This window comes from Castor canadensis, chromosome 12, assembly GCF_047511655.1.
Source record: "Castor canadensis chromosome 12, mCasCan1.hap1v2, whole genome shotgun sequence".
NCBI lineage: Eukaryota > Metazoa > Chordata > Mammalia > Rodentia > Castoridae > Castor > Castor canadensis.
The window spans coordinates 8,931,561-8,957,193 of NC_133397.1; the positions used below are offsets into that span (position 1 = coordinate 8,931,561).

The window sequence follows — 25,633 nt, forward strand, 5'->3', positions numbered from 1 at the left end:
GGAGCGAGGCGAGCCTGGGGGCGGGGCTAGGTGGAGGGCGGGGCCGGGGCGGGACCGGAGCGGGGTGGGCGGGGCGGAGCGGGGTGGGCGGGGTGGGGCGGGGCCGGGGCAAGGCGGGCGCGCGGGAAGGCGGAAGGACTCCTAGCAGCGGGTTGAGGGCTGGGCGGTGAGTTTTCCGGCTCGGTCCCAATCCCCCCGCGCCCGGGTCGGGACCATGGAGGCCGGGCTGCTGTGGTTCTGCAACTGGAGCACGCTGGGCGTGTGCGCCGCGCTCAAGCTGCCGCAGATTTATGCCCAGCTGGCGGCGCGCAGCGCGCGGGGCATCAGCCTCCCGAGTTTACTTCTGGAGCTGGCTGGGTAAGGCCCGGGGCGGCCTAGAAGGACCTGGGAGCCCGGGAGAGCCTCGGCCTCATTAAGCAGGGCGTGGCGATCCTCGAGCTCCCAAGTTAGAGCCGGGCGGGAAAGGGTTAACTCGGGAGGCTTGGGCCTGGGAGGTGGTGCTTCCCAGGGCCTCCCCCACCCTCGTTCTTTGCTCCTCCCCAAGCCTGGTGAGCCCTGAATCCCTGAGAAACCGACCCAGCGGAATCAGTCCAGGTCCTTAGTGACAAATCCTGCGGGCCCTAAGCAAAGCCATTGACACCTCGAGCTCCCTAGACCCGTCCCACCCTTTTTCCGGCCTCGATCCCTCACCTGTAAGACTGAGGGGACTTTGATCTAAGTTACATGCTTTGGGGATCCAGACAATTGGGGTCTTTGGAGGGAGAAGAGGAGGGGAACGTTGAGTCCGCTTGAAAGGTGGGCCGAGGCCCACAGGCAGGGAGGGGCTGTGACGGCTGCAGGAGCGGGCTTATCCATCCCAAATCCAGAGGGGTGGCCCCGCCCCGGTAACTTAAACCTAAACCTGAAGAGCTGATTTGTGTAACTTTTGGTTGGAAAGACCGAATTGATGGAAAAACACCTCCCTGAAACGCGCGGTCTTGCTTCTTGTCCCTGTCCCGCTGAGTCCTCTCGCTTTGCTCGCCACTTACCCCGCTGTCACCCAGCTGATGGCTCCTGCACCCATCCTGAGGGGCTCGGCCCCGGGATCTACATCTGATGGGGGGGCGGGGAGACTTCAAGGCGAACCTTTCGGGAAAGGCTCCGCAGACCAGCGGTTCTGTTACCCTTACTGGCCTGTGAATGACCTATACTGGGACTCCCACGCTGGATGGTGGGTCTGGAGAGTGCGGAGGGGTCCCAGAGGGTGGGGGGCAGCTGTGCATTTCAGGTTGGAGGGGAGAGGCTGGCGGGATGAGGTTTAGGGCACAGGCAGGGGCAGAAAGTAGCCGCAGTGACTGCTCCAATGAGCTAGGGGATGAGGGCGTGGAAAGAGTGATTTGGTCTCGGTCTGTCTGTCTGTCTGTCTGTCTGTCTTTCTCCCTCTCTCTGCAGTATTGAAACTCAGGGCCTCACACTTGATAGGCAGACACTACCACTCTGCCAGCCCTTTTTTTGTGTTGGGTCTCCCGAACTATTTGCCCGGAACGGCATCAAACCACGATCCTCCAGATCTCTGCCTCTTGAGTAGCTTGGATTACAGGCTGAGACGCTGGCTCCCAGCTGGCCTTGGTTTCTTGCTAAACCCTCTAGGGCTGCAGAAACTGAGGGTGGATCCTGTGCAGGATGAATGGAAACATCTGAACCTGCTCAGCCTGCATTTCCACTATTGCTTTGCTTCACAAATGCAAACCCACTTAGGAGACAAAGAAGAGAGGGCTCATCTTAAGTCCAGTGGCTGCTATCACCATATCCAACAGCTTTCCTTAGCAAAAACCAACCTCGCAATGTACTGGTCTCTTAGGGTGGGAGGTGGGGGTAAGGTGGCGCATTTGTGCCTAAGTGTCCTGCCAGTTCATCACAGTTCAGATAAAGGCAGCTCTTTCCTGGGTCGCCCGCCTGCCTTTGAAATGGTGCCAGGGCCGGCTGTCCAGACGTTTATAAGTGGGCTTGGCTGAGTTAAGGCCCACCTCCCAACTCACCCTCTCCCTCAAGGCCAGGTGGAAACTATTTGGCTCCGCCACTAGATTCCAATAGCATTTTATCCCTGCCAGCAAACTATTACAATGGTTCTGGTTTTCTGAGCGCTTTCTGTGTATCCACATGCATTACCTATTTAATCCTCACAACAGCCTTAGGAGGTAAGCATTGTTTTCAGTCCCCAAAAGGCAGGAGAATAGGAACAGGCTGGTCATCTTGGCAGGGTGCTAGCTCTGACATTGGAGCTCTTCCCCCCACTCCGCCTACCCCCTTCCTTCTCAGTCTTCCCTGGGGTGGTGGGTGGGGACACGCTGCAGCCCTGCCTCCCTCCTGTGCCTTGGCCTGCCTGGCCCTGACCTGAAGGAGGCCCGAGGAAACCAAAGAGAGCAGGAAGACCCCAGGACCATCACCATTAGACAGCCCTTGATCCTCCAGGCTCAGAGAGAGAACAGTGGCCTGGAGGGCATTGGACCCTCTTAGACCCCATCTGAGCAAACTATCAACTGGAGTATGAACTGTCTTAATGAAACCAGAGATTGCTGGGAAAGCCCAGGAAGACCTAGATGGCACCCAGGGCTAGAAGCACCTGGATATTATTAAAGGTGCATGGAGGTGGCCATGCGGACCAAGGGACTGGGACAGAGGGGGCTTCAGATCAGAACCCTGGGAGGCTAAGACTTAAAACCCTGCCTCATGCATGTGCATGTGCACAGCCCAGTGAGAGGGCGTAGGCTCTTCCCATTTTATAGCTGGGGACACCAAGGCTGGGAGTGTTCAGGAGCTGGTACCAGGGACTCTTAACTCCAGAGTTGGCTCTGAACCCTTCTGCTCCACTTAGGCCTCCTTGTTCTTGAGCTTTGCTTCAGGGTCACAGGGTAACAGGGTGGAGCTCTGTAAGTCCTAAGAAGGTGGCTCCAAGATTTGGTGGCGACTTGATGCCACATGTGAGAATGGGAGCTGGCTGGGACCCCAGGGACCCCAGGAGGGACCACTGTGAGGTATCTGCTATCATTTTTACCCAGAAGAGTAAGATTTCTTTGGAAAAATCAAAGATTTGATGCTGGCTTCTCCTTCCCCTAGGGTTACCCCCTGTACCCATGTGGGTGTGAGTGTTGTTTGCTTAAACCTCCAGCATAGGTATTGAAGTAGAAAATCCAAATGACTTCCTCTGAGCAGACCTGATATAAACAACCTAGGAGGCTGGCTGGCAGATGCCTGTCTGGCTTGATTTTATTATAATGAGTATGTTAGCTATTACACCTTAAAGAAGCATTTAAGAAGATAAAGAGAAGACACAGCCACACTTTCCTGTTGCCCATAGAGAGTTTGGGCTCCCTGAAAGCATAACTGCCACTCCCCCAACTAGAAGGCCACCCTGTAAGTATAGGACCAGGTGCATGCCAGTTGGTGTCAGGAAATGCTGGCTTTCCATCTTGTTCCTGAGTTCTTTCCTGACCTTGACTTTGGGCCTCAGTTTCCCCAAGTGGTCTGTAAGAAGTAGAGGCCAGTATAGATGACCTATGAAGGTATGCAAAGTGCTAACAGTCCAGGGTTCTCAGCCCTGTCCTGTGGGTTTCTGGCTGTATTTTACCAGGAGGTCTACACACGGTTCAACGCACACATGTGTGGTAAAGACGCCATGGCCTTTGTTCTCAAATATTCCTTCAGCAGGGCCTGCTCAGTGGAAACCTCCCCTCCTCTATCCCCCTGGGATCTCACAGGTGAAGAGAAAGGGGCCACTCTGCAATCAGGCAGGACAGACAGTGTCCCTGAAGCTGGGACAAGGCCAACTGTAAAGCCCACAGAGAGCATGTGTGCAGCCAGGCCATGAGGCCCCTGACCTCCTGGGCTCAGGCCTGGGGGAGACCTACCTGCACAGGCTGACACTGGTTACTGGCTTCCATCCTGTGACCCTGTCCCACCCAATCTCCGAAGTGGAGAAACGAGATAAAAGGTACAACCTCCCCAGCCCCCATCTCCTCTGTCCGGGGTTTCTACTGTCCTTGCCTAGCTTAGGGAATGTAGATTCCGTGGGAAGCACTGGGCCTCTGATGTGGCTTCTGGGCTCGGCTCCCCTTCCTTCCTGTCTCCTGTGAACTTGTGGGCTTGGAGGACACACAGCTGGGCACTGGGACAGACAGCCTGAGGGTAGCAGGGCATTTGGGTCTGAGGGAGGAGGCTCCAGCAGGCTGAGCCTTTGCTCCTGCGGTCTTCAGCCCCACCTCCACCCCTGCCTCTCACACAGCTAGAACTTTCTCAGAGGATCTGAAGTACTTCACGTCTTTACATCCTCCATGGGGTAGCACTTCCAGAAGGCAACATGGAAATCTAAGTAGTGTCCTTCCAGCTCCCTCCGGCCTTCCAGAAGGCCCCACCCAGGGACATTCCCAGCTCTCTTAGGCCCTTTTCTGCCTATGCAGCCTCTCAGGGTGACAGCAATGCGTGTGACCTTCTGAGAGGCAACTCCAGGGCTTTGCACACTAGAAGACCTAGGTCCAGGAGTCTGGTCTCCTGTGCTTCTGGTTAGCACTTTGCCTTCTCTGAACGTCCTTCGTAAATGACCGTCTTAAGAGGCCGGATGGTGACCATGTGTCACACTCCAGCCCAGCGCTCAGCAAGTGCTGGATGTTATGGTTAACTTGACTTTCCAGACCTTTTGCTTTGAAATCTTCCTCCTCAGTACTATGGTTCCACACTGCCAGCTGTAGGATTTGGCATATGTGCCTGTGTTTGGGGCCTGGCTGGGTGGCGGTTAGGCTGTGTGTGAATGTGTGTACTTCCTCTCCCCAGATTCCTGGTCTTCCTCCGCTATCAGTGTTACTATGGGAACCCGCTGCTCACCTACCTGGAGTACCCCATCCTCATCGCGCAAGGTAATGGGCCCTTTGGTCCCCAGTCTGCCTTCGAGGCTTCCCTTCCTCCTCTCACAAGCCTTTCCTTTCAGATGTCATCCTCCTGCTCTTCGTCTTTCATTTTAACGGGAACGTGAAGCAGGCCGCACCTTACCTGGCAGTGTATCCTTTCAGCATCCGAGAATGCAAATGGACTTGGAGGAGCTGGGTGGGGCTCAGTGGGAGAGCATGGGCCTGGCCCTGGACTCTAGCCCCAGGTCCGGAAAAAAGAATAAAAAGGGATTGCAGGTATTGCTTGCTAATAATATGCAATATGAAGCAAGTCCTTTGCCAGATAAATCATTCTGGTTAAACTAGATCCCAAATGCAAGCCTATCTATACAGACTTCAGTCCCCTGACAGGGCACCTTTGTTGTGCGCAGAGGCCAAGTAGGATGTAGGCTTGATTAGGTTACTGCTGAGCAAGGTCAAGTACAGAATCAGCGCCCCCTCTAAGAGCAACATCTACCTTTATTCCTTTCCTGAATATGTCCCCAGGGTCTTAATAGTCATGAGAATACCTGGGATTGAGCATGGTGCCACCAGCACATCTGGCTGACTGGCTTGCTGGCTGCCTGTGGGCAGGTGGATGGGGACCATGATGGTGGTTCTCAGCACAAGCCACATTTCTGATCAGGACAGTAGTTTGCAGGCCGAGCCTTGAAGTGCGAGTGTTGTCAAGGTCAGGAGGTTCACGGTGCAGCCTGGCCGGCTCACATACTCCTCCTTTTAGTGCCATCTTGTATGAGCGAGGCCAGCTGCATTCCAGGCCTCTTTGTAAAGACTTGTTGCTCTCTTGAACTCACACCCCTTAAAAGGCCAGGAGAGCCACTGAGTGCCTGTGGCAGTCTGCTCATCCTGCCACTTCTGTGAAATGGCCCTACACCCTCTTCAAGGGGATGGACAGAGACATTTGGGTGAGTGCTGACCTGCTGCTGTCTCACGGAGTTACCCGCGCCCCTGGCTCCGTTCCTTCTGCAGTAAGTGGGAAGGCACAGCTGTGTACTCTGTGCTGAGGTTAGTCCCATCTGGTGAAAGGGTTTGCAAAACATGCCAAGGTCATAGATTAGAAAACTTGAGTACTAATGGCACTGGTAAATTATTTGTGGAACCATACGCTGATGGCAAGGCTGGGGTATCCATAGACATTTATAACCTCTGATGGTTGTGACCTACAGAAACCAAAATAAGGAGGGTTGTCATATTAACAATGGATTTTTTTTTTTTTTAGTATAAGTGGCAAGGGGTGTACTAACAGTAAAAAAAATACTTGTTGATATGAAATCCATTTTAACTGAGTGTCCTGTATTTTTATTTGGGAAATCAGGCAAGCCTACAGATGAGTTATCTCTAGGCTGTTAGTAGTTTCTACTACTGGTCACATTTTACTGGTTTATTTATTCTTTGGAATACATAGAAAGAAGTGGGATAGTACAGAATTAGGGAAAAGGGAGTATCCAAAAAGCAGAATGTTGTCCAGCTGCATCCAGGCTGCTTTTTGGCATGGACCAAGCTGCTAGAATTCAGCCCTACTGACTTTCAGCACAAGCACTATCTAGTCCAATCCCTTCATTTAGTTAATGTGATTAATTATAATAACAGCAAACGCTTGGGTCTCTCCTGTGTGCTGATAGCATTTAGGAGTAGCTAGGGTAGGGAATGATATGTCCATTGTACAGAAAAGCAAAGCAAGGTAGGAAGGTAGAAACTGCAGGGCCTCCTGGTCTCCCTCCTGCCCTGGCAGTGGCTCTAGTGGCTCTTGTTGCTTCCTTCAGCTGCTCTGGCTGGGCTCATGCACACACCAGAATGAAAACCCAGTATCATTCCTGCCCCAGCCAGTTCATTTTTACAGTGGAGTTAGTGGGAAAGGGGGAGGGAAACCGGTTAGAGGTCCATGCTGCGTGAGCTTTGCAGAATATTTCTACTTTGTAAGGTTGAACCTCTCTTGTAAGTGCTTAACTTGTGACAGTGGATTAGAGTCACTGTGTGGACAGGCGGTTACACTGTCAGGGTACTCCCAGTCCCTGGGAGCAGTCTACAAACACACACAGGTATCTGTGCTTTTGTAAACTGGTTCTGCCCTTTTGAACTCTGAGCAGGTGTTCACTTGGGACCCCTTTTGTCTTCTCCAAACTGGACAAGTTCTAGTCCACCTGCTGCCTGCTCCACCGTTGGGTTATCTGACAACCTCTGGGGTCTGGGTTTGTCTGCCCCAGACAAGATGGAGTGGAACTGCCAGTGACTCACTGCCTTTTCCCTTAGCACTTGGTTAAGATTTGTGTCTTCTTGGTTCATCCTTAGCCTGCAGAAGTGGATTATCGACCTGGCCATGGTGAGTGACGCCCCTTGTAAGGCAGGCGTAAGAAACCACAAGCACCTTCTCTCCCCTCCCCACATCCCTGCCCCAGAGAGAGCTTTCAAGAACAGATTCCACGTGCTGTGTTCAGCTGCACCAAGGGATGAGGAGGCTAAAAGTGTAGTGCTAGCCACATAGTAAAAGACATTATTCTTATGTAAGTGTGGTAAAAAATTTTTCCTTGCTTCTTAGGGGGACAGGGAGAACCAGTTTGGAGTGGTTAATAATTGCAGTTTATGAGTGTGGAGCCAATATGTAACCATTGGCCTAATAAAATACTTGTGGGTTAAAAACTGTGTCAAAGAACTTACTAGGTTCATGACTCTATATTGGCAAGATACTCATCTTTTTCTCACTTTGCCCCCCAAAACAATGAGGCAAGGGGCTTACTTTTTTCTTGTTTGGTTCAAGGCTAAAAATTTCTGTGGGAAATTTGTGTCAGTTCACATTGGAGCCACACTGTTTTCCAGTATGACAGAGTGAACATTACCTGACCAGAGGGAGGAGAACTCATTGATGGCCACAGGTCACTGCAACACTCAAATTTATAGGTTTCCATCCTCTCCCCCAACATTGCATCTGCGACCCTTTCTTGGAAAGTCTGCCTGATACTCTGTTTGCTTCTGTCTTGAGACTTGCAGAAGGCAAATAAGTAGGGCTGCTGTATTAACAACAAGTACTTTTTTTAGTACATTTATGTCCATATTTGCATAGGATATACTTTTAATAATTAGCCTTGGTCTGAGATTGACTTTTTTATTTGCTAAATTGGCTCTCCTGCTGCGGAGTCTCCTCTGGGGCGCGGCTAGTGCACTCTGACCACATTGGTGTGGTTCTGGCATCGTTTGGGGCTGATGAGTCTGCACTGCAGCTGTGAGCCTGCAAGAAGCACAGCATGCTGGGAATTTGGTGGTCCAGGCGTTAGGTATCAGGTCCAAACGTCAAAGGCTATAGTTTGTGGTGTTTCTTCTTTTATTTCTTAAAAGATAGCTTATATCTTCGCCTTTCACCCATGATCCCTCCTTCAGTCCTTCATCAAGCAGTCTCCTTGCACTTGCTCCCTCGTGGGCACCAGGACCTGGGGCTAACGTGGGTCCTGGAGACACAGTGCAGGAGAGTGGGTGGGGTTTCAGAGCATGCACTCTTTCCTGGAAAACTCCTGGAGGAGAGGGGAATTAGTGGAAAACCCAAGCTAATAGCCAATAATTTTATTGCCTTCAAAACGCAAGTACCAATTTACAAAGCAAGCGCTCTCAAAGCAGGCTCTGTACCACTTGAGCCATGCCTGCCGTTGCAAGTACCAATTTAGGTCAACGGCTGGTTTGCACACTGGGTATCACACTCATCACTTCCTCACACAAAGATGAGGAAAGCACTTAGAAGTGATCCAGAAACAGCCAGCGCATTCCTGCTTCTTTCCAGTCCTAGCGCTGTGTTAGACATCTGTCGGAAAGAAGATGCTCTCCTGTTGAGTACGTGTGGTAAGACTGACCATGCAGCAAGACTGGTCACGGCCCAGTCCAAAGCCACTTCCTGATTTACAAGACGGCTTTCTCTGAAAGATGAACCTGGTAGAATATGTAGCAGGCAAGTTTCTGTAGAGCATATCCATGGGGCATGGCTGTCTCCTGACATGTGAGCAAAGCCCACTTCCCCGGTCTCTCCCAGTGTGACCGTTGTCTCTGCACAAGCCTGACTACCACCTTGCTCGACGTGCAGCATAATTCTTTGTTGTCTAGTTAACCTCCTCTCTCCGCCCAAAGCATCCTGGGTGTCCTTTGCCAACACGCTGCTAAGCAGCAGTATTGTTAGGATCTGCTCATTCCACAAGGATTTACTGAGAACTGCCAAGTGACCACACCACTGCAGAGCAAGCGTGGCTGTCCTGGGAAGCAGAGGACAAGCCAGGGCCGGTGACTTTCACTCATGCTGAGGGCAGCAGTCAGCTCCCACTTTCATCTCTGCAGCCTTTGACTCAGTACATCAAGATTCCTTCTTCAGTCAGTTGTTCACTGACTGATCCTTTCCCACGTCCTTCCTGGTCCCTCCTTATCCTCCTGACTTCTTTAACATCAGAGGCCCAGGGCTCCAGCACACACCACATGTGTCTGCCCAACGATGCCACAACCATGCCTGTGGCTCGCCAGCCTCACTTTGACCTGCTGTCCTGCCCCATGCCAGCACTCCTGCTACTCCTGTAGCTTATGGTCTCTGTTAATGGCACCTCCAGTGAAGACCAGAGTGTGGGAGCTTGGAGATATCCTGGGCTTCCCTTCCTCTTACATCTCGCTGTGGACCCTGGCAACCTGGCCTTAGAACCTCTGTGGACCCTACCCATGTGTCGCCATTCTGCCACCACCATCTCAGTTCACCTGGGGAGACTTAGGTGGCCTTCTGCCTGATCTCTGGCCTTCCACCTGCCTCCACTTTCCCTGGGATTGCAGCTGCTGCTGCCCAGTCTGGGTTTGCTGGGTGCAGGCTAATTTGCAGGCCCTTACTGCACAGGCACCAGAGGACCCAAGAGCACCACCGTGTGGGCTTGTGGTTAGAGTAGCCAGAGACTCGAGGCTGGCTCGCCACCACTGGCTGCTTTCAGTTTAGGAATTTGTCAGTTAACAGCTTCATGGCTTTCCCATGTAACACACATGTCTCATTCTGGGAAGGGACTGAGGGGCTGTGGATAGGTGGGACTGGGAGACAGTCTGGGTGTAGTGACACTTCTCTCAATGTGAAACTAGCTCCAGCCCATTAGTTACCCACCCCATGGGGTGCAGGAGTGGCCCGTGGGTTATAAAGAAACATCTCACTCTCATTCGTTCCCACCAAACTTAGATTTTAGTCTTGTGCAAATTGGGTATCACTTTATCCGGAATTTTGTTTAAAAAGCACTGTATTTGTTGTGCTTTTTTTTTTTTAACAAATTGGCTCCCTCCTGACTGTCTTACTTTATCCTTCACAGAACTTGTGCACGTTCATCAGTGCAGCCAGCAAATTTGCTCAGCTCCAGTATCTGTGGAAGGCACAAGACTCAGGAGCTGTGAGCGCGCTGACCTGGGGCCTCTCTGCCTACACCTGTGCCAGTAAGCGCACCTCGCCTGGGATGGGGGGACCTTTGTGAACATTGTTGTCCCCTGAAATCAGTTAGCTTAGTGTCCGAGTGGCATCATCCCTTGAGTTTTACACTCTGCAAGTAACCAGTCGACTGGAGCTTGCCATGGCACAGTCTGTATTTTCAAGGTGGGTTCCTTCAGCGCAGACTGCTCCATTTTCTGTATTCCAGTTGCAAGAAAAAAAGTTGAAAACTCTTTTCTCCAGATATCTGGCCTAATACTAACAGCTCTTTCTTCTCTAGAAGCTTCAGGAAGTTGATTATATTTTACTCCAGCAGTTTATTTTAAAAGTTTGAGTCCTTAAGAGGAGCCAGGTTAAAAAGATGAAAATCATACAGTAGCTTCTGAGGATATATGGTAATTTGTATCTGAATGCCTGTGGTTTGGCCTTGACTTTACAGTTTCTACTGTTCTTTTGCATTCTTGTAAGTACTACCTAAAACACATACATGCCACATGTAAGCAGAAATATTTTCTATTTCAGAACTGTCACATTCATTGGCTTTACTAATTTTGGATATCAGAATTATATTCATAGTTCTTCTGCAAATTATAGGACAAGTTTCTACATCCAGGTTGCTATTATTATTTTTTTTTAATGTTGAAAATTACTTAAGTCTTCTTGAATTTTTTTTTTAGCTTTAAAATGTTGAAGTGCTGTTGTGTTACACACACACACAAATTTCTTTGGGATTCCTAATTAGATATACCAGCTCCCAAATTTATCTTTAGGTATTTGAGATGCAAGCGCTCTGCCTCTTGAGCCATGCCTCCAGTCCATTTTGCTGTGGTTATTTTGGAGGTGGGGGTCTCAAAAACTGTTTGCCTGGGCTAACCTCAAACCATGATCCTCAGCCTCCTAAGTAGCTAGGATTACAGGCGTGACCACTGGAGCCTGGTTTCATGGCAATCTATCTTGCATTGCACTCTGCTTAACAAGTACTTAAGAATTTGCTGAATAAATGAAAAATGAACTAAGGACTACATATGTATGCATATATATTTGTTTTTGTTTTGTGGTGCTAGGGATTGAATCTGGGATCTTGCATATGCTAGGCAAGTCTCTATTTCTGAGCCACAACCTCACCCCTGGATTTTATAGACAAAAAAAAAAAAGAACAGTTCAAATCCAATATCCCCTTTTTATAGATGAGGCTAACAACTTTAACATCACTTTAGAAATGAATGGAATGTGCACTTTTAGCATTTAGCCTAGAATATAGTTTCTTTTTTTTTGAGACAGGCTGGCCTCGAACTTGCCACCTTTCCTGTTTCATCCTCCTGACTGCTGGGATTTTGTAATCCAGCCACCATGCTTGAGTTTCTTTGCCCAAGTTTAAATTGGGTTGTTTCCTTACTATTGAGTATTGAGAGTTCCTTCTATATTTTGGATATTAATCTCTTATCTGGTGTATCCTTACTGAAAGTCAAGAGTTTGCTTGGTCACTTTCCTAACTGGAAGGAGACTTCTCTCCAACTATGTAAGGTCCATTTCTTCCATTTAAGTTGCTGTCTTAAGTAACAGCTGTTTATATAGTGTCCCTATGTAAAGTATCAGATAATCAAATTTGGCAACAAAAAATTTCTAGATTTTGGTCTCTGTCCTTCCAGGCTTACAGTTTAGTTGGATGACAAGACCAAAAAACTAGTATGTCAACATATGGAAAATACAAATCGGGGTAGGCAGAGGGGGCCTGCCTGCCAGTTTTGGGGTGAGGAGTGGCGTGCCTTGAGTTGCAGGCAGTGGTACTCTCTAACCCATCCCCATTCTGCCAAGTGTTGCTTACTGTTACATTCCTAACTGCTGGCTGTGTAACATTTGCAGTTAAACCCTTAGGAAAACTTTATCCTTCTCGTTTCCTTACCTGTGAAATATAGAATTTGGTGCTCTAAAAAGCTTTCAGTTGGTGAAGAGCCTTTCTTAAGCTTGATTTCCAAAGTTGCTTTTCGATGGTGGGCACAGGTAGTGGAAGGGAGCCCAGCCTTCTCCCCAGCATGGATGAATGCAGAGGACATTAAATGAAAGTAAGCCAGGTCCAGGAAGACAAGTATCACCTGTCATTCATATGTAGCATCTAAAAACAGCGAACTCTTATGTGGAGAGAGTAGAATGGTGGTCACCAGGGACACGCGAGAGGTGTAGAAGGGAGGGGAGTTAGGGACAGGAGTGGCAACCGTCTAGAAAATGGCTCTGCTCTTGGGAGCAGGTTCTAAGCAACCTGGCCAGGATGCATGGGTGGTCTTCGGGTGGTAATGAAATAAGAGTGCTATTTAGTGTTCTGTCCCACCACAATCTTTCAAGAAGTTAGTAAAGGGGAAAGACCTTAGCTAAATACCAAAGTATCTGAGACACAAGTTACTTATTGCTAAAAATTTTCTTTTACAGCAAGAATAATAACCACCTTAATGACTACCAATGACTTTACAAGTAAGCAAGAATACTTTTCTTCCAGCTTCCTGTTTTGTGTTCTATGTGACTTGTGCCTCCTTTATGTGAAACCTGTTTGAGGATTTAATAGAGCCACTTGGCACTAGTAAGTCAAGGCTTAGATGGTAAGGACATGTTCCTAGTCTTCAGCAGACACCCTCTTAATTAAGTCTCTAATTCTAGCACTGCCCGGGGTAGAGAGTGCGTGAGAGCAATTCTCATCTTCCTAGACTTTCTACTTCAGCAGTGAAAACGGACCATGACGGAATTGCACAGTTAACCCAGCTAACTTACGTTGTGAAATATTTTCAAAGAGTAGGGCAGCCAGGTTCAGTGGCACACACCTGTAGTCCAGCTCCTGGAGAGGCTGAGGCAGGAGCCAGGGCCAGCCTTACATTGTAGTAAGACCCATTTGCAAAACCACAAAATGACAAAAAAAAAAAAGTAGGGTGAGTTGGATGAGCACCAGAGAGGAGCCTGACTGATCTATGGGAGCTGGGGACATCCGTTTAAAGGGTGAGCTCTTAGCGGTAAAGGTGAAGAGATGTGACCAAGGAGCAGCACATGGCTGGAGCTGTGGAGAGAGGGGGTGGGGGTGGGGGGCTGGGGTGTGTGTGCAGAGCTGGGGAACCGGGAGTTTAAGGCGAGGAGAGGAGGGAGGGGAGCAGAGCACTGACAGGAAGAGCTGCAGAAGCGGCCACAGCCGTGAGGAGGCCTAGGGCTTTTGAAAGTTGGAGGCACCATCTTTTCAACAAGTGTTTGCGTTCTGCCTTTTGTTTGGTTTTTACTAGAAGAGGCTGAGATGGAGGAGAAAGTACGTTGGTTAACCAAAAGACAGTGTGACAGTCCCTTAGGCTGTCTTCAACTCCCCAGTTGAGCAGACTCTATAAGTAATCTTTGGAAACTGATTAGACGGTTCTGATCACTTACTCAACAAAGACTAGAAAACGTCCCCAGCACAAAGACCTTTTCCATAATTACTGAGAAACATCTGCTTCAGGACAGTGACGCTGACCCTGCCCAGACGTTGTACCAGTGATCATACTTACTTGTGATCAGCTCTGACTGTGGATCTGGATTTGTTCTGATCAAAGTGAGGTGGGGATGAGGAAGGAGATGAGACTTCTCAGCAGGGAGAGGAGAGTCAAACCATAACCAACAGCAGCCGAAAAATTAGGCTCAAAAGACCAAGGGTGTTCTAATCTGACTGTTTTTCCCTGACTGCTGTCTGAAAGTGACCAGTGCATCTGGGGATAAGCTTTTGGGAGCAGTGAAGCTAATTGTTACATGTATTTCACCGTCACAAAGATACCTTGAATTTCACATACCTTCTTAGGAGAATGTGCTGCTGAAAGTGGAATTTAAGTCACTGTTACACTGAGTCACATTTTCAGTTACTTCATTATAAAATATGCTTTGGCATTTGGATTTTTTTTTTTTTTTTGAGATGAGATGGAGGCTGGCCTTGAACTCTTCTCAAGTGATTCTTTTGGCTTAGCCTCCCTTGTGGCTAGGACTACAGGCATGTACCACTGCGCCTGGCTAGAATTATCTCGGTAGTGCTTTATACCACAGCTGGCTTGTTCTGACCTCAGCATGCTTGAGACCTCACAGGAAGTGAAGGGATTCTGGCAGGTTGCAGGACGTCTTAGCCACATTACTTACCCATTAAAGGTGATAACCTGATTGCTCGAGACGTCAGGCCAAGCGCCCAAGGTAGACATTGTGACAAAAGATCATTTCTTGATCTTTGGAGCAATACTTGTAGTCAGCATTGTTCTAAGTCTCATGATGGGGGCTGAGGGTAAAGCGCTATATAGACTTGTACTTAGAGCAGATTTTTCTCTGTCTAAAGTTTTTAATGCCCAAATTTTCTTTCTAATTTTAGTTCTTACACGTTTTGTGATCATGCTGGCTTTAAATATATGGGTAACAGCTACTGTTCTTCGCTATCGGAAACCTGCCATCAAGGCTGAGTGATGGATAGATCACCCCTCCACACAAAGCGTACTTCACGTGACTGAACCAAAGAAAAAGCAGTTCATTACTACACTGAAGTCCTTTATAAGTTTAGTCAATCGTTTCAGAAACTTCGAAGCCAAGGGTTTAGACTTGAAAGTCACTTAGCTAGGCATGGTGGTCCATGCCTGTAATCCCAGCACTCAGGAGGCTGAGGCAGCAGGAACTAGACCCTGGGGAGGGAGGGTAGGGGCTAGGAATAAATAAATAAAAAGAATCACTTGAACAGTTGTTTAAAAATGCTAATTCCCTTCCTTCAACTCTCCTTTCCCTTAGGTCTTGGTAGGATTCAGGCATCTGTAGTGTTCTCTTCCTTCCCTACCCACCCCCGACTCCCCGCCTTTTTGGAGACAGGGTCTCACTGTATTGCCCAGGTTGGCCTCCAACTTGCAATCCTTCGGTCTCAGTCTCCAGATGACAGGCAGGGCCAGCAGGCCCAGCAGGCCCAGCTAGACATCCACAATGTTGACACTGTTGTGACAGATGGAAGTTAGTAACGATCACTGACCATTAAAGTCTACAGACTAAGTTCTCTCTGAAGAGCCAACTATGTATTTTAGCTTTCAGAATCTTTTAATAAATAAATCACATAACAACAATGAACATAGATGGAGTGGGACTTTGCACAGTCAGGAGTAGAACTGTAGTAAATTAGTAGGGTTCATTGTCTGGGACTGTTAAATTGTAACGTGGCCTTGTTGTGTCCTAAAATGGTGTAATGCCTGTCCATGCCAAATGGGTATCGCAGCAGGTCTGTATACTGAAGTCGTCCTGTAACTTCTCACTGTGCCGTACGTAATCCCAAACCTAAGGTATTTTTAGCTCCAATCTCTATTTAGGATGAGGAATCCCAACGAACTTTCTGATTCAAGCACAATGCTGCCATCTAACAAGGGCTACACCTACCTGTACAGCTGCCACTGCTAGAATTGAATATAAAACACCTGGTTTTAGCTACTGAAAATTATGCAGGAGAGAATCCTAAACCGACGTTAAGATTATTGTGCACTATATTTTCCTCTATAACTTTATAAACCCTAACATTTAAAAACTCATTTTCCTCTTCTAAGTGAATGCTATCAATTTTGTTATGCAGTAAATAAATGATGTTTTCTGGAAAATGTTTAATTTCCTATATAAAATAAACTTTGGCATTTCAAACTCTGCCGAGTTTTAAGGCGGTCAACCATTTCAAGTTAGGTAAGGCACTATTTTTCAATAAGCCAGTTAATTCTTTTTAGAACCGTGCCTGAGACCAGCAAGAGAAACGCAGCATGGAAACATAAATCTTCATTATGTGGTTATTTCAACTACAGTTGTCAGTAAAAATCCAAGTTAATCTTTTCTCGTATGAATTTATTATAATCTGACCATTAGTATAAATACAAATTATGTGATTTTTATCCCAAATATTTTTTATATATTTATCTCACTACTTAAATCAACTCCTGTGAGACCTACCCTAGGTGAAGCATTCATTTTTTTCCCCTTCGGGAGGGAACAAAACACTTGAGTTATTCCAAGTATTTCACGTACATTATCATATTTAATCTTGCAATGCTCCTGTACAGCAGACACAGTGCCCACCTTATAATGGAAACACTAGGCACAGTGAAAACCCTGCCCAGGACCGGCAAGCTAGCTGTGTCCCATGAAAGAATCCAGTGATCCCCAGAGAAACTTTCTAGAAAACTGCCCATCAGCACACTGTAGACAAAGCAGGCCTCCTGCCTCCTCTCCCCTCACCACTGGAACAAAATGGTTAGCCTTGTATGTCCCTTAAACATCCAAATCAAATCTTTGTTCTTCATAAACTAAAATAGGAGGCAGAAAAATCACAAGTCTATGGTGTCAACTAAGATGGCGGCCATCCTGTCTTTAAACATCTTTTAGGGAAGACCTTTCTGTGAACTTTAGAAGGCTGCAACATTCCAAGAGCATTTCACAGGAAAAGTATGAAAATGCTTACATCTTAATTTCTTTTATTTATTTTTTATAAAAAGCAGGCATAAAATACAATTACAGTACTACAAAGATGCAACAGAATTAAAAATCAAGGGGTTATGATTTCTGTCCAGGGGACAGCTGATCAAAATATTTATGATTATCTAAACCATGCACTTCATAACTTATTACAACTCCAAACAAAAGTCATTACAGGGAAGGGATCAAGGCGAGGCCCCTGGGCATGACACCCAGCACTGTCACACAGCGCTCTTCTTCAAAGTGCTTTGCAGCCAGCTGCGGCCCCTCCACCAGCCTCGGAAGCTGAAGCCACCTCCAGGCTAGAAAGTGAGTCAGTAGCAGTGTCAACAGGGACTGAGAGACTCAGAAAGGACGTGCTGTAATTGGGATTTAGAAGTGTTACTTAAAGCATTCTCCGTACAGGTACTATAGTGCCTGAGTTTCTCTTTTACCCCCAGAACCCTATAAGAAAAGATGAACAGCAGCAGCAGAACTTCTCACGTTGTGGTTTGGCAACTGAATGTTTCTCACTCAGGATCTACAAATGAACTGATGCAAAGCCAGAGGACTCAGCCTGATCCATGTAGCTCTGGCATGTGTTAGTTTTGAAACAGTAACCTCTTTTTAGGTTTACCAGCATATTTTTCCATTTGTCAGTTAGAGAATTTTAAATTTTCAGATAGATTTTTAAAAACCTTGCTTCTAAGATAGTTTTTAAAAAGTTAATACTTAAAAAAAATTCATTACACATTTCAACAGTAATACCGGCACTAGTTTTCCTTTTACTTCTGTCTTGCTATCCCAAGACAAAAGTAAAAAATCCAACGAAGACAATCCCAGTATCCACTTATTTCTTAGCTCCCAACTGGAGGTATTTATGGCTCTAGAAGAAATCAAGTGTGAAGAAATGAGCAACATTTGGTCTCAGAAGTTTTGGGGTCTCAAGAAAAAGCGAAACTGGCACAAAATGAGGTGGGTTTGTAGTTGGGAACAAAACACGTGGACATGAAGGCGGCAGTGGGGAAGGCAAATTCCTACCCAAGCTCAGGGTTTCTCATAAGCTCATTTCTGTTGTTGGACAGCAACCTTACAATCCTTGTGTCAAACCACACGATGTGAAGATCTCCATGGGAGAGAGTGTTTTCACCATAAGAATACCTTTTGTCCCCTAAATGCTTCACATTCATTTTTGTGTACAGGTGCATCACACCGTGACTCTCCTTGTTCTCTAATATACACAGCACTCAAAATTTAGACTTCTGCCTCTTTTACTCAAATACTTCAATTATTCATGTGTAAACCTGACATTATTTTACCTTAATAAAGTTTATTAAAAATATATATACTCTCCAATTCAGAATAATAGGATAGAACCTCCCATAGTGTAACAAAATCTTTATATAAAATATTAATTCAGTCTCCTTTTTAACAACTCTAATGAATGGAAATATTTCTTCTATATAAATTTTATATATTTTTCATTTTTCATTTTACTTTAAAAGAAAGGAAAGAAGGGAGGGAGGGAGGAAGTGCCCCAGACCAGAGGTACAGAGCATACACAGACAGCATGAATGATGCAGACTGGGTAATTACGAATCACAGAATTCAGCTTCAGTACTTCAGTAGGCCAAAGGCTACTCTTTCAATTCCCACAATAATATCTGTAATGAGGATCAAACTCTTTAAACATCTCTACACTGATGCTAGAGGAAAGCAATGGAAATGGTCTCCTTCCTTCATTGAAATATTAGGTGAATATTTCAACGTCACACTGCACTCTGTGTATGTATATAAAGAGAGACTGATAAAAGAGTACATAATTAAAAAAAAAAAACTTGATGCTTCCCATTGCTGCATACTGTTGTGGTAATAGCGTACTTATCTGGGCAAATGAGAAATACAGCAGGAATGGTCCTACATGAATACTAACTGTGACAGCATTTTAAAAATAAAAATCAAATTAAGTGCCCTTGAAGCAACTTCTCAGTTATTAGTTTTCTTAATCCAATACTAAAGTATTGCCATACATAGCTGTGTGTTTCGGGATCATTTAAATATTTAAAATATATCTACGGTATATTTTAGTTTTCTTTATATTTGAGATAATTTTTGAAAGAGTGTGAAAATGTAAAAATAGTCACAAATGTCTTCACCAGAAATAAAAACACATCTAGGGTATCGAGCATATTCAAAACAAAGCAAATGTTTTGTAGTCACAGACCAAGACTGAGGTCTGTCAAAGGGATAGGTGGATCATAGATATTTATCAAAGACACATTAGTTCCAATTCTATCCATTATCGTTGCTATGACCAATACATTAAAAATTTGTTATACAATCAAAATAGACTGACAATGATATACCTATTATGTGTAAAAATAGTGCACTATTTTTCTTCCACAAAGCAAGTTTGTATCCTAATAGCTGGTAAACAGTTGGGTTTTTTTTTTCTTCCCTTAAATGCAGAAAAGGGTTGAGACTTTGAAAAAAATTAAATTAAGGCATTGAAAATGGGTAAAGTTGCATTAGGAAACTGATCTGATTAACTCAAAACTTCTTGTTACAGTAACTGCTTAAACATGGACATGCAGCTCCCATCAGTACATAAGGATGAGTGATATCAACTCCAACACTATGGCTTTATACAAGTGCATAGTTGCAACTGAAGTAATGATATCTGATTAATATGTGTATAAAAATAAAATGATAAGTTTAAAAAACCCTCTTGCAGTACTACAGTACTATATGTGCATGTATATCTCCATATATGGATATATGTAGATATAAATAGACACACACAGTATCATGGTCGCTTCTTTAAGATGCAGTCAATGTCACTGTAGTGGAATCCATTCCCAGATTCTTCTGGTAAATGTGCTGGTGAATCCTCTGGTGAAGCTGAGAAGATGATTTCTTTAACTCTTCCTTCTGTGCAATGTAGTGTGAGGACTGCCAAGAGAGCATTAGGAAACAAGTTTGGAAGAGTTGCACATGATATCCTTACTTTACTAATCAATCACTGTTGGTTCAACTTGTTTCAAAGGAGCCCAGAAAACCTGCCCAAATATGTAATTTATATTACAGGAAAAAAGGAACATATATATGTATGTGTGCTATCAGTCTCTTGGTAAAATACAGTTTTTAAATAAACCTTGGGACATCATATTTCAGTCTTGTTTTAGCTGGAAGAATATGATCACCTTGAATGACTGCTTTCACAGAAGGCAGTTAGCTGGAAAAAAAAAAAGAAAGTCAGTTGATACAATGAAATGAGACTGTTGAATTCCTTGAAAAGGCATTTCATTCATATTATTAACCTATACTATTTTCTAATACATAAATCATGCATAAAATAATTCTATTACTTATTTTTAAGCACATGCAACTGTATGTTTTCTTAGTACAACAATGGACTATGGAAGTCCCGTACTGGCTATAAACATTCTGCACAAGTTTTAATGCAGTTAACAAGCTAGGGTTAAATGATATGCCACAGAATAACACATCTGAATGGAAGCTTGATTTAAGATTTAACTGCTAGCTGGCTCATGTAGCTGGAAAAAGTGGACTTATGGATCAGGTTCTACTGGGGTGTTTGACCCCAAGTTACATTTTCCTTATCTATGAAATAGGAAGAAACAGTTAATGTAGTAAATATATGTAAAGATACTCTGTGAAACCTAGATATAAACAGACCCCAACATTACATGATTTAAATATATGTTTTACAACATGCTTAATTAGTTTAAGACAAATTACTCCTTATAAATCTATTCTCTGTAAAAAGTTTAAAAGTCAGGAGGATCAGCTGTCCTCAATCTCCTTTAGTCAGTATTAACCAAATGATTTCACATTTTTCTAAAAGCACAGGAATTTTCACAGCATATCGTCAGCATTCTTCAGCAAGGGTGACAATAAATTCTTGCAAACACTTCACTGCATCACAAAGAAAGCCAAATCAGACACCACTACTTCACAGCATTTATCAGACGTAAAGCTTGTATGGCTAGAAAGAAAGAGGGGAGGAGAATGTGGACAGAGGAAGAAAGGAGCCCCATGCTATGTTCACAAACTAGTTCTAGGAACTTGAAAACATCTGAATACAGCTTTTTTGGAATGAATAGCAGGTACCAGAATTAGCAACTTGTTATTGCCACATGTTTAATTCCTAAAATAAAAACTTTAATTCCAACTATACCAAAACTTTATAGCCAGTAAAGAATCTGAACATAGCATTTCACTTTTATACTCGATATTGAAATTTTAGTTAGACACATTGCCGAAAACTAATATATACTATTAAAAACAACTTCACAGAATTTCAATAGTAGTCAAAATAATGAAAGCCCAAGTGCAAACCACATGCACTACATGGAAATACTAAAGTAACTTATTGTTCACTTTTGGATTTACCCATTTCTTCAGAAATCAAAAACATCGTCATCACCACCATCAACATCATCAAATGACCAATCCCAGTCTTTAAATGCCAAATCAAGCAATCTGTAATAGGAGGTTTGCAAATTTATACTTCAATACTTTATACAAACCACAGCTTTATGGCCTAGAAATCATACTTTGCGTGTGCTGTAAGCATTTTCAACATTTCCTTCAACAACATGGTAAAAATGAAGATGAAAGTGCCCAGGAAAACTTTCCTTTATCTGTAAATGTATGTTTATAATCATGTTGACCAGGTACAATTTCCAGCGTACCAGAGAACTGAAGACAGAGGTAATATTTGGTATAAGACACATCTGCTTTCTCCTTATCCTCACTGTCCAAATAAGGATGGAACGACCCTGACATTCAGTGTGAGAAGTATCAAAGTTCAACATTTCTTAACATTCCCTTTATGTAAATGCTTATATTATCAGCTCAGTTTTTCCAGAATAGCACCCTAAATCCTAGAAGAAAGGGGGAGTAATAGAATGGGAGCCAGCCTTCTCAATTCCAGCAGGGCCTACCTGGTGACTGGTCACCCACGGTATACCTAATGTGAAAACCTGGCACAAAGGAAAAGCACAGACATATAAACAGCACTGGCAATTTATCTTAGCTAAATAAACTGGACTTAAGAGTTGGGGTACACATGATCTTTTCTTTCCAATCTATAACCTATATTGTAACAATGGAATCATCTTCACTTTAAAGACTAGGAGTGACCTTTCATTATTTGTTTGGGGGTTTTGTTTATTTTTGCAGTGCTGGTCCTGTGCATGCTAGGTTAGCACTCTGCCACTGAGCTACATCCCCAGCCCCAGCCCAACCTGTCATTATTTATAATTGTGATGTTCATGCATCAACTTGTGTCAAGGAACTCATCTGGTCCCCAAAGTTCCATGTGTGATCACCATGCCAGTGGTTCTTAACTTTAATTTTCACAGTTTGCAAATGCTCTTCACAATGTATATTCCCACACCTCATCCTGGGATCTTGATATGATTATATTGAAGAGGGGAGGCTCAAATATTTGTATTTTTAAATAACCCGATCACCAGTTTGGAGATGGGGTCTTGTAAACTATTTGCCCAGGCTACCTTGAACCATGATCCTCCAGATCTCACTCTCTTAAGTAATTGGGATTACAGGAATGAGCCACTGGCACCCAGCTTAATTCTGGTTATTTCAGCCTAAAAATTTTTTATGCATTCAGGCTTCTTCTCTCTGTTTTCACCGTCAATACTCAGGTCAGGACCTCATTAAACCTGAACATACCAATCTCTCATTGAAACGTTTTTATGCTCCTTAACAAAGTGTACCTGGTTCTTTTTAGTACGGCTCCAAACTTCGTCTCCAGCGTTATGTCATCTTCTACCACTCACCATTGATTACCGTCACATTTTGCCGGGAGTTGTCTTTTCCCTTATTTGTTTGCCTAGAAAATTACTGATCCTCCATGTTGAGAATTTTTTTGATAGTCTCTGGCAGAATTCTCCATATTTTCCTTAACACTGTTCATGCCTCTGTGATAGGCAACATTTTAGAGTATGTTATTGTCTACTTGTCTGTCTCCTCCACCAATTGATCAATAAAGATACACTTTAGGCCATGAAACTTACTGTCAAAGAATGCTTCAAAAAGGTTACATTGAATTTTGAATTCTACCGACAGTAGAATGAGAGTGGACATTTCTTCTCACATCAGTACTAATTTTCTTAATCCTCGCCAGTTTGGCAGATGAAAAAATAGTTTGATATTACAGCTTTCATTTAGTTTCTTTGCTTAATCATTAGGTTGATGACTTTTTTTGTTTAACAGCTATTTCAATAGTAATGCCTGCTTGGTACCTTAGTAATTTTGTATTTCGATAAGGCACTCTGGGATTCTTTGTTCTCTTAATGAGAAAGCACTTCCATATCCCCAGTGCTAGAGACTGAAAGCAGCACCTCTTGGATGCTAGGCAAGAACTCTACCACTGAACTACATCCCCAGTCCCAAAAACGTTTTTCATTTTCCTCCTAAATATTGCAAATATATAGTGCTTAAAAAATTTTAAAGGCTTTTATTTTCAGGACAGTCTATCTTTGACTTTGTTTTCTTTCTCTGCTTATGTTCTTTGGAAGTTCTTCTCCAATCCAAGACTGGATTCATTCACTTATTTTCTTCTATTTCATTTATGGAGTTATTTTGGGTACTTTAAGTTCTATGTAATGCCATTATTTTTCCAAAATACTTTGTTAACTAACATTTAGAAATGGAGAAGGACAAAGCCCGTAAGTTTTGACTACGTTGGTATGTACTGCTCCTTCAGACTGGGTGAGGCAATACTTGCATTACACTTTCCTGCATGACTTAAACATTATATTAAGAAAGATCTTCAGTAAAAATAATTAAACAGAAATGCCTTTTAGTCAAATTGGCATTGTGTGAATTGTACTAAAACAAATCAGGACCTCTTCAAATTGTCTTCATCAAAAGTTAGCACTTTATTTACAAATTTCCTCCCTATCAAGCATACTAATTTCATTTTCATTCAAAATCCTCAAACACTCCTTTATAATAGCATTTCTACATATTATGTTTATCTACTGTCAGCTAACTTCTGCTCACTTCACTGTGAAGCATTAGAGTATTATAGTTAAAAAAAAATGTAAGCTCTCAAACAAGACTATCTGGATCTAAACTCATGGCCCTGCCACCTACTACTACTGTATGACCTGGGTTTCTAAGCCTTAGTTTCCTCATCTGTTAAATGGAGATTATGAACAGCTACTTCACAGGGCAGTTCTGAGGATATGTAAATTGTTATAGGTAAAGGTCTCACAAGAGGGTCTGGCATATAATAAGCACTCAAAAACACTACTATGTAATAATAACAGCTAATATAGATCTATTACTTTAAATACTTCACAAATAAAAAAGGGAAGTGTTTCAAATTAATTAGAACTTAAAACATCACAGATAATTAAGAAAGTATGTGTTAACAAAGACAGACATGGAGGTAAAAGCTACCCTCAAAAGATTAGGTGAGTATTTATGATATGTTTTAGTGTGTGTGTGGTGTGTGTGTGTGTGTCTGTCTGTATGTGTGTGTGTATATGATATGTTTAATAAAACCAAACCATCATTTTAAGAAGGATAGATACCACATGAATTAGTTCAATTAATGTTAGATTGGCTAGCACTAAGACAAATATTAAACAAACACAGACAAAGGGTTAAAGGCAGATATTAAATCACTACTGATACACACCAGAAATTCTGTCCTTATGTTTTCCTACATAATCCTTTAACAAAAGGATTACCTAAAACAAATGCAAAAATATTTTTGGACATGGGTCACACACTAAGGGGAAGACACATATAAGAGGAACAGGGAAAGGTAGGAAATCCAAAACTTGAAAGTGTTTGATGTGCCCACTGCAGAGGAGCTAATACAGTAACCTTAAAATGACAAGAGGTCACTATGGGAAGGTGACCAGGAAGTAGTGCGAGGTCTGGTAGAGATGAATCAATTTGGGTTGTAATACACATGTTCATGGAAGCATGCTAGGAATCTCTCTGTATAGCTATCCTTATCTCAACTAGCAAAACCATTTTGTCTTTCTTATTATTGCTTATGTCTTCTTTTCAACAAAATTGGAGAAGAGCGCAGAACAGTTTCTGCCTGGAAGCGAGGGGGGTGGGGGGAGAGGGAGGGAGTCGGTGGGGGGGGGCAGGGGGTAGAAATGGCCCAAACAATTTATGTACACATGAATAAATTAATAATAATTAAAAAAACCAAAAACCTCTTCTAGAACCAGTCACCTTACACACCCAATGTGACAGTCCATACAGAGCACACTGAGGCTGTACTACCTACCGTCTTGCCTAGAGGCACAGAAGTGTCAGTTAGCACCTGTAGTGATAGAAGCTACCATTCTAGAACAAGCTAATTCATCCAATTTTGGAAATTTCTGCTTGACAGTCTTCCCTCACTAAATTTAAAACGTAACTTTTATTCTAACATACATCTTTATCTTCAAAAGAAGTTCTCAAATAATTTCTTTAGGAGATCCCTAATTCCTTTATGTACTATAGATGTGTGATACTTTCAAATGACCCACTGCTACCTTAATTATTTTCATTTCAATTTGTATATGTGACTCTTGTGATACTAAACAATGCAAATTGTGGGTTGAGATTGATGGAAGACAGACAAGAAAGCTTACATTTTTGTGAGTTAATAAAGCAATGGAGACTCAGATGTTAAAACAATGAAGTGATGTTGCAGAGGCATAACAAAATCCAAGTTATATTTTAAATATACCTATTTTATATTTAGAATTTTAGAGTATATTAAACACAAACATTTCATAAAATATACCCTATATAATATAAAGTCAGTTTGGTATTAGTTTTAATT

General features: G+C 43.8%; 2 protein-coding genes across 3 annotated transcripts in view; one reads left to right on the forward strand and one right to left on the reverse strand.

The window, feature by feature from the left end:
- Positions 1-110: 110 nt before the first annotated feature.
- Slc66a3 (solute carrier family 66 member 3) lies at positions 111-18,655 on the forward strand. Of its 2 annotated transcripts, XM_020161449.2 has the most exons (7): positions 111-357; positions 4,807-4,889; positions 4,961-5,030; positions 7,182-7,239; positions 10,223-10,343; positions 12,760-12,801; positions 14,690-18,655. In XM_020161449.2, the coding sequence occupies exons 1-7, from the start codon at positions 215-217 to the stop codon at positions 14,779-14,781; spliced, it is 609 nt and encodes a 202-aa protein (XP_020017038.1). In that variant the 5' UTR covers positions 111-214; the 3' UTR covers positions 14,782-18,655. The 2 variants fall into 2 exon arrangements, with proteins under 2 accessions (XP_020017038.1, XP_020017040.1); XM_020161451.2 differs by lacking the exon at positions 12,760-12,801.
- The window catches only part of Rock2 (Rho associated coiled-coil containing protein kinase 2), a 157,585-nt gene continuing 148,737 nt past the window's right edge, over positions 16,786-25,633 (reverse strand). Inside the window, exons 33-34 of the mRNA XM_020161447.2 lie at positions 21,199-21,288; positions 16,786-20,017 (exon numbers count right to left, since the gene is read on the reverse strand). Of these exons, the coding sequence (XP_020017036.2) occupies positions 21,207-21,288 (82 nt within the window). The 3' untranslated portion in view covers positions 16,786-20,017; positions 21,199-21,206. The remainder of the gene's footprint in view (positions 20,018-21,198; positions 21,289-25,633) is intronic.

What these genes read in the sequence shown, in the direction of transcription:
- Slc66a3 (XM_020161449.2), top strand. Translation starts at nt 215, where the DNA reads ATGGAGGCCGGGCTGCTGTGGTTCTGCAACTGGAGCACGCTGGGCGTG. An exon ending in CCCCATCCTCATCGCGCAAG is followed by an intron (nt 4,890 to 4,960) that starts GTAATGGGCCCT and finishes CTTTCCTTTCAG; the next exon opens with ATGTCATCCTCCTGCTCTTC. An exon ending in GCCGCACCTTACCTGGCAGT is followed by an intron (nt 5,031 to 7,181) that starts GTATCCTTTCAG and finishes CACTTGGTTAAG; the next exon opens with ATTTGTGTCTTCTTGGTTCA.